This window comes from Myzus persicae, unplaced genomic scaffold, assembly GCF_001856785.1.
Source record: "Myzus persicae strain clone G006 unplaced genomic scaffold, MPER_G0061.0, whole genome shotgun sequence".
NCBI lineage: Eukaryota > Metazoa > Arthropoda > Insecta > Hemiptera > Aphididae > Myzus > Myzus persicae.
The window spans coordinates 318,519-333,402 of record NW_019101513.1 but is presented as its reverse complement, the minus strand read 5'-3'; the positions used below and the strand labels follow the sequence as shown (position 1 = coordinate 333,402).

General features: G+C 27.9%; 2 protein-coding genes and 1 long non-coding RNA gene across 4 annotated transcripts; 2 read left to right on the top strand and 1 right to left on the bottom strand.

Moving 5' to 3' along the window:
- The first annotated feature begins 77 nt into the window (after positions 1–77).
- On the top strand, positions 78–1,582 carry LOC111029382. The gene is made up of 2 exons (XR_002604008.1): positions 78–387; positions 477–1,582. It is a non-coding gene; the product is annotated as an uncharacterized LOC111029382 (long non-coding RNA).
- A 1,309-nt stretch (positions 1,583–2,891) lies between these two features.
- Positions 2,892–10,044, bottom strand: LOC111029367 (C-factor). The gene is made up of 5 exons (XM_022308337.1): positions 9,755–10,044; positions 6,124–6,172; positions 3,922–4,112; positions 3,709–3,855; positions 2,892–3,242 (listed from the first exon to the last, which is right to left on the bottom strand). The coding sequence occupies exons 1-5, from the start codon at positions 9,929–9,931 to the stop codon at positions 3,018–3,020; spliced, it is 789 nt and encodes a 262-aa protein (XP_022164029.1). The 5' UTR covers positions 9,932–10,044; the 3' UTR covers positions 2,892–3,017.
- On the top strand, positions 9,479–14,376 carry LOC111029366 (thioredoxin reductase 1, mitochondrial-like). Of its 2 annotated transcripts, none has more exons than XM_022308336.1 (9): positions 9,479–9,731; positions 10,984–11,204; positions 11,266–11,390; positions 11,472–11,701; positions 11,768–11,988; positions 12,050–12,223; positions 12,891–13,079; positions 13,787–13,956; positions 14,040–14,340. In XM_022308336.1, the coding sequence occupies exons 1-9, from the start codon at positions 9,713–9,715 to the stop codon at positions 14,167–14,169; spliced, it is 1,479 nt and encodes a 492-aa protein (XP_022164028.1). In that variant the 5' UTR covers positions 9,479–9,712; the 3' UTR covers positions 14,170–14,340. The 2 variants fall into 2 exon arrangements, with proteins under 2 accessions (XP_022164028.1, XP_022164027.1); XM_022308335.1 differs by lacking the exon at positions 9,479–9,731 and adding an exon at positions 10,118–10,358 and having other exon boundaries at positions 14,040–14,376.
- The last annotated feature ends 508 nt before the right edge of the window (positions 14,377–14,884 follow it).

Genomic DNA, 14,884 nt, shown 5'->3' with positions numbered 1-14,884 from the left:
CAATTTTTTACTATAGGTACTGCAGACTTATAACTTTTTTCTTTTTTTTTATTAATATAGCTTTAAGTAACAACTAATATAGCACAGTAGTTATATAATAGAAGAGTACAAATTAAATTAAATTAAGCACATAGGTAATTTATATAATAAAGCCGGCATCCAAAGTAAATTTAACAATACTTTTAATAGTGAAGATGCAATAAGTATTGAGAATGGAGTGGAGATTAAAAGGACAATTTAAAGATCTAAGAGTATTAATTAAGACTAGACGTTCGGATACCAGAGCAGAGCAATCGAATAATATATGAGATGGATCACAAATACACTAATTGAGATGAAATTTACAAAATGGAAAGTTGTTTAAACCAAGTTTGAACGAATGACTAGGTAATAGATAATATCCTCTGCGTAATCTGTTAAATTGTGTAATATGTGATCTATAGACTTGTAATTAATTTTGGATATTTTACCTACAGATATTTAAATCGTGTACGATCAAATATTTTTTGAGGGAGAAAGAAGAGGAGAGTATGACGAGTAGGTTATCTATTATAGCAATCAGATTTTTCATTGAAAATTTGTCATATGAAAATGCAGTCACTATAATGTCCCTTCACTGAATTGGTACCTATACAGTGCGTGTTCAACGATAAAGGTACCTGACATGAAATATTTCGAACATATAACACTGAATTTCATTTGGGATTTTTCATTACATAAAGAACTTAAAATTACATCTATTTTTGAAAAAATTTAATTTTTAAAAAAATGTCCCCGCGTGCGCAACGAAACAATTTTTTAATTGTACCCCTTTTTTAAGTTAAAATTTTTTTTTAACACTTATTTGGAAACTATATATCTGTGAGGGTAATTTACAATAAGCATATATGCGGTGTTTATGTGTTTTTTTACGTGAATTTCCATGAGTTTAACGAACTACCCAACAGTAGTACTTATGCGTGAAGGGAGTTTAAATTTAAGTTATTTTATTCAAGCAATTTTGATTTATAGAATTTTTTTTATTTCAAAAATGTATATATTGAGAGACTTATTAAAGTTTTGATTAATGTTTTATCGTATTTTTTGACAGTCTATCAACAATTCTATAGTGTTTTGTTCGATTTTGTATGTGAAAATAATTTAAGGGTGATTTGCTTGCCAACCTACACCTGAACTATCAAGAAAAAACATGCGAAATCACACTGGACATTGAGAAATTGTAGGAGGTGTGTATAAATACGATGAATACAAAAGCATAAATCCAAACATTAACTCACAATTAATTTTTAAGATGTAACATAGAAAAATATTTTATAAATTATAAGTCAAAGTAGCTTAAGAAATTAAAGTAATACAAATTCCAACCTAAACAAGTGGGACGCATAATTTAAAATAATACACTGAACATTTTTTTTTTCAAATTTTAAAACCTTTATGCAGTGGAAAAAATTGAAATTGAGAATGAAATTTAAAGTTATAAGTTCGATATATTTCGTGTTACTTTTATCGTTAAATATACTGTATTTGTGTAGGCTTATAATAAATATGAATTTATATTAATAGGCTTGTATTATATATTTATCAATTTTTATCAATAAAAATAATAAAATTGTGTTTTATTTTAATCACGGACGTACATATATCTATATGTATACGTATATGTACGTCCGTGATTTTAATACAAATTTTTAATTGTATATTTCCAATATTCCATTGTTATTTAATGAATTGAAAACATCTCTTTCAATATTATTTAACTATGCAATAAATTCAATAATTTAAATCTCTGTCCATTGTTTTGTTATTATTTCATCATTTTTATTGGTAGACAATGTATAATACTGTGATAATTAATTATGTATATTAAATGATAATAAACAACGAATACCACGCCGTATATCTTGTAGTGTTATCATACAAATCAACGAGTCTTATTAGTTATTACTTTTTTTTAGTCAGCGACTCGAGCTTGAAAAACGAGTGACAGGCGCAAACACGATGTGTGTTGCGAGTATTGTGTTGTGATGCCTCGATTTGTATGAGATTTTTTCGAAAAATGTTGTTGTTTTAAATTAGTGTTTATCTTTACATTTGAAAAATATCCTAAAAGTAATTTTGAAAATACCCAGAATTTGAAAATAGAAAAAAAAATTCCAAAAATATGTTCATTGAGGTATCACAATAAGGACTCGTACACTAATGAGTAGTGACCGACCTCATCCATTTCAGAAACACTTGTATATAAAAATAGTACATACTTGATACTAATATATTTTTTAGATTTTTTTATTCCAGTGTGAACAACTTTTTAGTTAAAAAGAACTTTGACATACATTTTCAAGGTTTTTGAGCAAAGTTTTTTTTATTGATAGTTATAGAAAAAAACTATAAGAAATCAAAAATGTCTGATTATAAATTCTCAAAAAGACTTAAGCTATTTCGAAAATTATACCATGTATAAAAACTACCAATGAAAAAGATGTGATGAAAATTTCAAGCATCTACAGTCTACAGATATTTGTTTTTTAATTAGGTTTAACAAAATAAAAAATTAATTTGATGAGAAACGTTATACTCATTATACGCGTGAATATCAAATTTTGTAAACATTTTAACTTCAAACACTCATAAAAAGTTATGGTTAACAGATTCTAAGAAAAGCAATGAATGAATTTCAAACATTTTAAAATTGTAAAGAATATTCCTTACACGTTTTTCTAATAAGAAGTCTATTCAAATAATATATACCATTGTAAAGTCAGAAAATTTATATTTAATCGCTCTGATTTGAATCTAAATAATAATTTGTTAGTCTGTGTCCTAAAGTAAAACGGAATTGATTTATCAAAGATATATTTTTTTGAATAAATAAGTTTTGGAACAATTAAAGGTCTTAAAATGTTTATTTAAAAAAATGTTACAATTGTTCTCAGCTAAAAAATTTTTTGAACAATGCTAAATTATGTGCATTAATAATACTATTTAAACCTTTTAGAATTGTAGTGAAATTATTTTTTTTACCAAGGAAGTTCTTTCCCTTCAAAGTCATAAAATCCACCATTGTGAGATTTGTTGATATTCTTCAGGAAGTGGCAGATTCCTGTAACAGACTGTTCAACTTCAAGTGGTGCACTTTTACCACCCATTGCGGTTTTAACCCATCCAGGATGAATGCTAACTGCCAATATGCCGTCGTTCTTAAGATCAACACTCAACGATTTTGTAGCAACATTTATGGCAGTCTAAAACCACATATATATATATATTTATTATCAATTTTATAATAAATAGTACCTAATAATTATTATTATTTTATATATATTAGCTATTAAGGGTTACAAAATTATAATTATTTTTTGAATATCAACTTTCTATATAGAATGGACAACATAAAAAAAAATTTTATCATACAAAAATAAATAAGTATGTACAGTAAATAACAGAAGCATATCGATTATATTTGATCCAATGATGCTTTGGCAACATAATACAACTGAAGCGTGGGTAAAAATATGTAATATCATGCTGAGTAAACATTCACTAATATCTAATAGGTACTTAGATTAATACATAAAATATAATAGTAAATATATAAATATGCTTAAGATTAGGGTATACCAAACAATACTAGGCAACATAATATTTTAATTTGATATGCCACTTTTTTTTATTGTAGTATAGCTATAGATAATAACAGCTATACATTACCTTGCTTGTTCTATATGGATAAAAACCACCTTGATCATTTTTAGTGATTGAACCCAAAATTGAACTCATATTAACAATTACAGCTTTATGTACTCCAGTGGCTGATTTATCTTTTTCTGAAGCCATTTTCAATAATGGTAATAATGCCTGAAAAAAATTAGTATTAAGGGAATTTAAACATTTTAATTTGAATGACAATTATATAATATTTACCTGTGTTAACATTATAGGACCAATGGTATTTATTTTGAAATGGTTTAGTAAATCTTCAGATTTTACTAAGCCAATCCTAGTAAATTTTGATGATATTCCAGCATTGTTAATAAGGACATTAAGACCTTTGTCTTTGACAATATTTGAAACTTGTGAAGCCAAATTAAAGAATGACCCATGATCAATTAGATCTACAAGTATAAATGAATAACATTAAAACAAGTACCTAATCAATAGATATTAAGAGTTATATATACACTTATTTATTATCTATTAATTAACTACAAAAAAAGTAATTTAAAAAGTGTCGTAGTAAAATTTTGGGATCAACTGCTTGATAAAAATATCTTATGACAACTATAATATCTGCACCATAGACCAATAAGGCTGTAAATATGTACAAAGTTTATAGGAATAAGTCTATGATCTGCACTCTGCAGTCTGTTCAGTGGAAACCTACCTATGACATTTCTAGGTCTTACACTCTTATGAAGTATGAGTTATACACTGTAATAGGGATGCCAGATGGATATTGTGTAGTGGTAATACATTGAGTTTGTGTCTATAAAAAACATTTTGATATTTTATGCATTATATTAGTGAGACAAGTATAATATCATAATTATTATTTATCAAATTTATATATTCGTATACCTACTTGATATGTGAAACCTCCATGGATAAAATTGGTGTAAATATCAAGTGTCACAGACCTACAGTTATTTGTTTTTGAATTCAAAAAAAATCAAAAAAATTGTTACAAAAGAAATCGGGTGAATATCCAATGTTGTAAAAATTTCAACTTCAAACGCTCATAAAAATTTAATTTGACCCTAAAAAAGAAATTTTATTTTTTTGATAAAGGTAGATAACCTTAAAAGGAATATTTTATTAAATTGTTAATTCTTAGATATGAAAAGAAACATATTCATGAATTTCTTCAAAATTCTAAATTCAAACGCTCATAAAAAATTATTGAGCATTTAAATTCAACTTTTTTTACATTTCCACTAACAGCAATTTACAAGGAACCTTTTTTAATGTTACACCAAAACTGATTGACATTCATTATTTTTGTTATTCCCGGCATTTTAAAAACTACAGGAAATTTTAAATTTTGACCTTTCAAATACACCAACTAGATTCACTTTCCTACCAGCAAAGTTGGTGCTGAAGAAAATCAAAGCACTTTTATTACCTTGATGATAGACACAAAAATAAAAAAACACGAATCATTGTAAAATCAATACATTTATCTTGCCGCTCAGAATGTAAATGAGATGTGTAAGTTTCTACATAGTAAAAATTAATAGGTATATACAATTATGTTTTATTTTCATACATTTTATAATTCAGTCTATATATGTAAATGTGAAAATGGGAATGTTGTCATGCATGTTCCCTGAAACTACTTATCCGATTATCTTGATATTTTTTTTAAAATGAAAGAGTACATTATGTAGCAAGTTTTAGGCTTAATTTCAATTCCATAAGAAATTAAAGGGTAGCACACAAATGTATTTTTTTTTCAGCAAACGAAAAAATAATATTATTTTTATTCATTTAAATTATAGCCAGTGGTAACATATTACATTACAAAACTACTATTATAATCTAAATATTTATACATATAAATGTGAAAATGTTGTCACACATATTCTTTGGAACTGCTCATTTGATAGTCATGCAGTTTTTTTAATATAGAGTACTTTACTACTTTGAGGAACAGGTTTAAAGCATAGACTTAAAGACCCAACTTCTGTCCACAAAATATTGAAAGATATAGGAATAAACTGCGGGCAGTACCAGAGGCAGAACTACAATATTTATGCCTGAGGAAAATCAAAAATTACAATTATATTAAAATGCTGTGGGGGTTTTATTTTAAAGTTAAACTATCATGTATTAAATTTCTTTGTAAACACAACCAGAAAATATATTAATTAAAAAAGACAAAATATTATCATTTCTATTTTCTGGTCAAGCAGGGTAACCACTTTACTACAAGTATCTAATGATCTTATATGAAAACTTAATTAACTGTAATTTCTCTCAGGCTTAAAAATTAAAATATTAAGTGATCTATTGTAATACTTTATAGTTTATAGTTTATGTGTTATTGTGCTGCCCTAGTGCTCCAAAATACCTATGTTATTAAAAATATAAATAGATAGATTACACTATGTATATTGAATTATTTACCTGCTTCCAGAATATGAAGTTGTGGGTTCTTTTTCAATTCCATTAATTCCTGAAAAATGATTTTATAATTTTCATGTGACACTATAGACTAATAACAGGCATTTTGTAACATTCGTTGAACAGATAGTAACCTTGTTTTAAAAAGTCAAGTACTTATAAATTATAATACCTACTACCAAAGTAATATCTAATAATTGATAAAATAAATCTATTAGAATAAATAAATAAAAATTATTCAAGATTTAAAAAACTAAATTCAGACTTAAATTTTGGAACAATATTAACATTAAATGTCTGTTCAATTCAGATCTTGGAGACAACAAAAGTTAGGAACCACATAAAACAAACTAAAAGGAAATTCTAGGTCACAAACAAATTAACACAAATGAACTGTTAAACTTATCAAAATACTAGTATAGGCAGACATGCTAAACCTATAGATCATAAACATGTAAGCTTTTGCCATCCACATATTCCAATGAACAAGATGTTTTAAAAATAAAAAAATTAGAACATCGACTTATTATTTCAATCAAAATACTAGAATTAAATATATAACAATATAATACTTGAAAACCACATATATTAGCCCATAATCAAGATGTCAAGTATTATTTTTCAAATAAAAATAAATGAAGCATAATATTCTTTTAAAATGTATTTATGATCCTTAAACGCATCTTACCAAGTATCTCAAACTCGGTTCTTCCTGATGCCCAATTTAGCTTCCACTCTGCCCACTCTACTATTCATCAGATGCATAGAATTGTCGAAGCCATCTCCTTCTCACTCGAAAAAAAACAGTATTGCACCTGTGCCTTTCTCACAAGCGTTTGATAGGGTATGGCATGATGGTTTTCTTTTTAAATTAAAAAAAATCTTGCACCCTGTTTTTTACCTTATCATAAAATCATACCTTTCCAACCGTCACTTTCAAATCAGCTTCGGTAATGCACACTCAGCTATATCCAATATTTCAGCCGGTGTTCCACAAGGGGGCATACTCTCCCCTGCACTTAATAATATTTATGCTGCTGATCAGCCTACTACACTAAACACTTTAGTTGCTGATTATGCAGACGATAAGGCAATAATATCTATAAATTCTAATCCGGAAATGGCCTCACACAATCTTCAGAATCACCTAACCCTTATGGAAGTCTGGTATACCAAGTGGCGGTTCAAAATTAACCAGTCTAAGTCTATCCACACAACATTCACACTTCGTCTCTCTCCTTGCCCTGAAGTATCTATTTATGGCACTCAAATTCCTACTTCTTCTACAGTCAAATACCTAGGACTCACACTTGATCGCAGACTTACTTGGGCTCCCCACCTTAGATCTAAAAGACAAAATTTAAACTTACGGCTGCGCCTGTTAAAAACTTTTTGCAATAACAACAAATATACACACATTAAAACTAAACTCCTAATTTACAAATCTCTAATTAAGCCCATCTGGACATATGGCATACAACTCTAGGGTAATGCAAAAATGTCAAACATCAACAAAATACAAACCTTCCAAAACTTAGCGCTAAGGAAACTACTTAATGCTCCTCCTTATGTCTTTAACCTTTCCATTCAGCAAGATCTCAGGATGAACTCCGTCAAAGATGAAGCAAAACTCTACTATTAGCGGTTTCACAGTAGGTTACTGAATCATCCTAACCCTCTTATAAAAAATCTAGCAGTCCCATCGATCCCGGGTAACCCCTTCAGACGTCTAAAACGTAATTGGTGTCGTGACCTGCTAAATGCTTGATTTCTAGATCAAATTTCTCCTAATAAACTAAACAAAATAGGTAGTGTCATCAATGGGTGGCTTCTTCCGTCATATTACTCATGTGTTTTTACTCTTATCTAATTTGCTTATTATTCTATGAATAGATTGTAAATATCTAGTAAAAAATAAAATAAAAAATGTATTTAGTTTTAAAATATTACACCATATACTACAAGTTTGATACATGTTTTGATGTTTACAGCACCTACACGGCTACACATATATTGTATTAGTTTGTTACGTATATTAGTTAACAGCTAGTGATGATTTAAGTGAGTAATATTATAGGTAGTTTATAGATATAATATTTAAAACAAATGAAAAAGTTTTTTTGTGCTAAAGGTAATATAATGAATTTTAAAATTTAACTCAATATTGGTGGATGTATTTTGAAAATCATTATAAGTCTATTCAGTTACAAATGTCTACTGTCCAGTGTCCACTATGAAAAAAAAATTAAAAAATGATAACATAATATTCATTGGTATTCTACAAGAATGTAAAAAAATAAATAATAATATTGTTTAATAAGATTATAGTTTGTGGATTAAGAATAAGAGAAATCCGAGTACAAATGTGTTTCCTTCATCTTACAAATGTATACAATAGTTGATTTTGTGTTGTCGACTTAAAAATTATGGAAAATTGACCTATTATTACATTTCAAAGTAAAAATATTGGACATCTAATAGGATTTTATTGATGACTAAATTTTAAAATTGTATTAAATTACTGTTTAAAATTCAAATAACAATACAAGCTTAAGCGATGCCTCGCCTAGATAGTATTATTACCAAAAAGGTCAATTCACCCTTAATATTAAAGACAACAACACAAAATTGTTTCAACAGACAGATGAATAAACATTTTATATTTTATGTAGTAATGGTACAAGTGACCAAGCATGAAATGTAAAAAAGTCATGTCATGGCGTCATGCAGGTTCCGACTCCTGACATTTGTTCACCATCAACCCAAAAGCCTGATAATAGATTATTATTTGCTGGTAAGTGGTAACAATTCTTGTTTGCATAATTCGTAAATTGTTATGTTTGTTCTTTGGTAATATACTATTATAATATGTAGTCATAAATCATAATGTTATTATACAATTTAGTTTAGTGAATTAATTATACGTATTAGTGATTCGCCATTAGCATTTAATAATTAGCATATTGCAAAAAATAATATTATATTAATTATAAGCACTATTGCACTAATAATAAAATAAAACAAAATATATTTATAGTGGATCCGTTTTGAAACTATACCATTTATTATCATAATTCATAGTTTTTAATATACGGCTAAATAGTACATAGACTATAGAGTAATACTCATTGAGAAATATACCCAATACCATAGATTATATTAAACATAGTAATATTACTCTACGTACAGTCATGGCTGAACAATACATTTTTTTGTTAATTTCAAAAAGTAGATTAGGATTGGGCCATTTTTTAAAAACTAGTTTCTTCCATGTGAATATTTAGTTCCATGATATCGATAGATAAGTATGATGAATACTGAATTGCATTACATTGGGTAAGGGTAATGGGTATTGTAGTAATTTCCTTATATTCGTCATATAAACGTTTTTGTTATTGTGAATTTGTGACCATTCTAAGTTCGGCTACTGGCTAGTAAGTAGTAACTACTGTTTAGTAGCTACTTGATTGTAGAGTTATTTACAGATTTGCTTTTGTTTCTAATTTTTAAACTTTGATAAGTTCAACTTAAAACGTGAATCTTACATTTTACAATAGCAATTTTTAAAACTTCGAAATACTACAATTTTAAAATGGCTCCCGTCGACACTAGTGAGTATATAATTAGTAATTACCTTGGCTTTTCCCATATCTCTGCATGTTGCAAATACATTCTCCACATTAAACGCTTGATTTGATAATAAATGTTTCACCAATCCTAGTCCTATTCCTCTATTTGCACCAGTTACTAATACGGAACACATTTTATTGTTTAAGTCGATCGAACTATTTTTTTTTATAGGTGTGCACATTAACTAATAAGTTTAACCATAGAATTGAAACCATTCCAAACCGTGTTTACAGATAATGGGATTGGCTTTTTATTTTTTAAGCAAAACACTGCACCATAACACTGATGAATCTTGTTTCTTATCAATCTTACCTATATTTCCGTCGATTTTTATAACTATGACATATGTTTATTAATAACTTTTTAGTTATTACGCAATCGGCAATTATTGAATTACATAATTATATAATTTATGGTTTCAGTTTTTACTAAAGTTAACGAATATTTTTCATCGGAAAACCAAAGATCAATGTAATAAGATATATTATTTTATTTTATTGAAATGTTCTTCATTCGGTCTTTATCTTCACAAATTTTTCAAAAAAATCGAAATGTTTGTAAGACATTTGCAAACAACAATAAACGATTTTTAAGAAAAATTAGTTTATGTAAATAATTAAACCTATATTTTAAAAGCTTTTGTATTGTATATGGTTACTGTAGTTAATTTATATTGATGCCGTTAGTGTTCAAATATGAATAAACATATTAAATAATATTATTGTCATAATTAATTTCTTATAAATTATAATATTACCTATTATTATTATTAAGTAATATTTGACTTGCTATGTACACATCAAGTAGTAAGTATCATGATTACATATATCTTGATATAAAACAATATAAATAGGTAGTCAATAAGACTTATTTTCCCTCATATATTTGAAATTAATCTACAAGGATGTGGATAGTATATGAATTTGTAGTATCTATCAAACAGTTTTATTATGCTCGCCTAATATATATTTTTACTTAATTGACTTTTAATATATTTTCTACTTGAATGAATTACAATAATTGATTCAATTTGCGATTTTCTATTATAATCACTATTTTATATCAATATAGCTCATCTATTTTATTTTACTTACGTCCTAGGAACTCCTACTAATCATTGGCTTGATAAACCACAAATAATTTAAGTTTTTTAGTCAACCGTATATAATATGATAGCTTCTTCTAGCGTACCTATGTCTCTTTAAGTGTTAAACATATTAATTTTTGTTTCAGGTGGACAGTATGATTTTGATCTTTTAGTGATAGGTGGAGGATCTGGTGGTTTAGCTTGTGCTAAAGAAGCTTCAAGTTTTGGAAAACAAGTTGTAGTCTTAGATTTTGTTATTCCATCAGAAAAAGGTACCACTTGGGGAATAGGTGGTACTTGTGTTAATGTAGGTTGTATACCTAAAAAATTAATGCATCAAGCCTCATTGTTAGGCGAATCAATTCAAGTATGCTAAATAATGTATTTATAGTGTATATTTATACTAAACATAACCTAATAATAATTAGGAAGCTCGAAGCTACGGATGGAACATACCTGATCCAATTTCATTCAATTGGGAATCTTTAGTAGAAGCAGTGCAAAATCATATTAAGTCAGTGAACTGGGTCACACGTGTTCAATTAAGAGACAAGTATTTTTATTTATTATTATATTATATATATTATATTCTTATAATATTTAATATTATAATGTAATTTTAAAACATTTACAGAAAAATTGAGTATGTTAATGGACATGGTGTGTTTGAAGATGCTCATACGGTTATAGCAAAGATGAAAAATGGAAAAGAACGACGAATAACAGCAAAGGATATTGTAATAGCTGTTGGTGGACGTCCACGCTACCCTGATTTTCCAGGGTGTAAAGAATATTGTATCACTAGTGATGACCTTTTTTCAATGCCTACACCACCAGGAAATACTCTAGTTATTGGTGCCGGATGTGAGCCAAATATCATATTATTAAGTTATTAAATAATATAATTTATTTTTTAAATTAACTTTTTAGATATTGGGTTAGAATGTGCTGGATTTCTAAAAGGTTTGGGATATGAAGCAACTGTTATGGTTCGATCTATGCTTCTCAGAGGTTTTGACAGGGGTATGGTGAATTTAGTTCAAGCTGAAATGGAAGATAAAGGTGTAAAATTTCTTATTGGAAAAATACCTGTCAAAGTATCGAAGCAGCCAAATGGGAAGTTATTAGTAGAATGGAAAGGTGGAGATGAAGTAAGTGGTACTTGTAGTATAAATTGATACTTGAAACATTTTAGTATTTTATTTATTTTAGATTGGACAAGGAGAATTTGATACAGTTCTTGTAGCTACAGGACGTAAAGCTTTATCTGAAGAATTAAATCCATCTGCTGCTGGATTACAAATTCATCCTGAGTCTTTCAAAATTGTCGCTAATGCTGAACAGACTAATATTCCAAATATATATGCAGTTGGCGATGTATTGCACGTAAGTATAATTAATTAAATTGCAAATAACTTATCTTATTCTGTTCAGCGAGAGGACGCTCAAGTTCTGTACGTCATCCTACTACTTTCTCTAGGCCAGGGGTCTTCAACCTTTTTATGCAGCGGGTCACGTATTATTTTTTAATAATCTTGCGGGCCGCATTCGTAGTAAAAACATGTATTTTATACAAAAATTCAGTTTTATTATTAAAATTTTCATGATTACATTTTAAATTACAAATTATTATTATTATTATAATTAAAACGTGATCGCGGGCCGCTTATTATGACAGGGCGGGCCGCGGGTTGAAGACCCCTGCTCTAGGCCATTGGTTTTTAACCGGTGTTCCGTGTACTTAGTACAAGCGTCCCCCCCAAAAAAAAAAAAAATGTTTAGTTTTCTTTTTAACACTTAAGAGGTTATTTATTAACAATACCCTTACATTTTATTACCATTTTTAACGCTGCTAAATATTCATGCATTGTTTTTATTATTTTTAGTTATACATTTTTTTTTTAAATTAATTTTTTATTTTCATATTGCTGTTAGTGATGCAAACAATGATGTAATCATAATAGTTCAAACTATTCAACCAACTATGATTAGCTTTATTATTATTATTATTATTATGTTCAAACTAATCATTTAGTTTGTGTTCAAAATTTAGGAAAGACCAGAACTAACACCAGTAGCAATTCAAGCTGGTAAATTGTTGGCTGGAAGATTATATAATGGAATCCAAGAACAAATGGATTATGATAATGTTGCTACAACAGTTTTCTCACCTCTTGAGTATGGTTGTGTTGGTCTCACCGAAGAAGAAGCAATCAATAGATATACCGAGAATAAGATTGAAGTAAGTGTACCGTTAGACCATGTTTTGATGAATAAAACTACTTATACTAGTAGTATTGGGTAGTTATTAAAGCTTAAGACTACTTAGCTTAACACCAGTTATTTTAAAACCAGCTTTAATTATTTTGTTGTGAAATGTAGCCAAATGTATATATGCTTGTATATAATTATACAATATTGATATACAATTATTATTTTTATTTTATCGCCCCGTAAGGTTAGATTCATTGATTTAGATCATATACACCATCTATTACTTTATTTATTATCTATAATAACACTTAATTATTTTAACTAATATAACAATTTGAATCTTTTAGTATTAATGATTTTATGTTATAATGTTCAAATGTTGACCGTCTAAATATTATTAAATTCTGTGGTTTCCAGAAGTTTTATGTATAATGAGTTAATATTTATTTACTTGTTTATTTATTATTCCATATAATATTCCTAACTAGGGGGCACATAAAAAATAGCCTGCGTTAAAAGACATACTCGAAAACTTAAATAATTTATTAATATTTATATTTGATACTCATGGATGATATCAATTGTTCTTGCTTATTTCATTAAATGGAAATCTATAATGTGTTATGTTATATGTTATATTTCTGCATTGTTATCTTTGGTCTTACAATATATTTTTAGGTATACCTGTTTTTTTTTTAAATTTGTACAGTTTATAATTATGTTTTTTTTTCTTAGGTTTATCATGCATACTATAAGCCTACAGAATTTTTCATACCCCAGAAAAATGTTAAACATTGTTATTTAAAAGTTATAACTCTTTTAGAAGCACCACAAAAAGTTTTGGGTATGCATTTTATTGGGCCTCAAGCAGGTGAAGTAATACAAGGATATGCTGCAGCTATAAAGTAAATAACTTTCTAATCTTATTCAAATATGTAAAAAAAAAATATAGTCCAGTTTTTTAAAATTAAATATTTGTTTTTAATAGGGCTGGATTAACCTACCAACACTTAAAGGATACTGTAGGAATTCACCCTACAGTGTCTGAAGAATTTACTAGAGTGGCCATCACTAAACGGTCAGGTGATGATCCTACTCCACAAAGTTGTTGTAGTTAAACTAATATCTTTTATAGAATTAAAAATATACAATAATTTTTTTTAAATATATCAATTACTCATCCAATTTATTCATGTGGTGTAAAGGTATTAATTATAGTATAAATATTTGTATAAGTATAATACTAGTTAAATGTTGCTTTGGAATTAAAAATTAATCATTTTAATAATTGATTGTTTAATATACTTACCTCCATTCCCTAGAAACCTATTTATATTAAACACTTCAGTTAAATAATAAAATGGTATTGATGTTTGAAAAATGCATTTATTAAGAACTGAACCCTTATTTCATAATATGAAGAACCAGAACCGATCATTTTTTATTTTAAGGAAAGAACCAAAAAAGTTTTTAAGGTTTTAGTTCCTGCCCGCATGCTCCGTCTATAAACGCGTAACATAGCAAAAAATGTATATTGTGGCCTGGCGAGGCGCGTTGGCTGCTACCAGTCGCGGAATGCGGCTGGGATTAAGTAATGGCCACAATTACTAGCTCCCGGATGAATGAACACCCGAGTTTGTAGTAGTTACAAACCTTGCCACACATACACGTGTTTGCTACCTACCGTACCAACCTTACCCCTACTACAGTTCATAACCCCTATAACAGCTAATGGCCTTAGTTGCCGGGCTTAAGTTCAATGAAAAAAAAAAATTGTAAATAATATTAGAGTGAATTGATCTATTACAAAATGTACAAGTATGAATAATATCT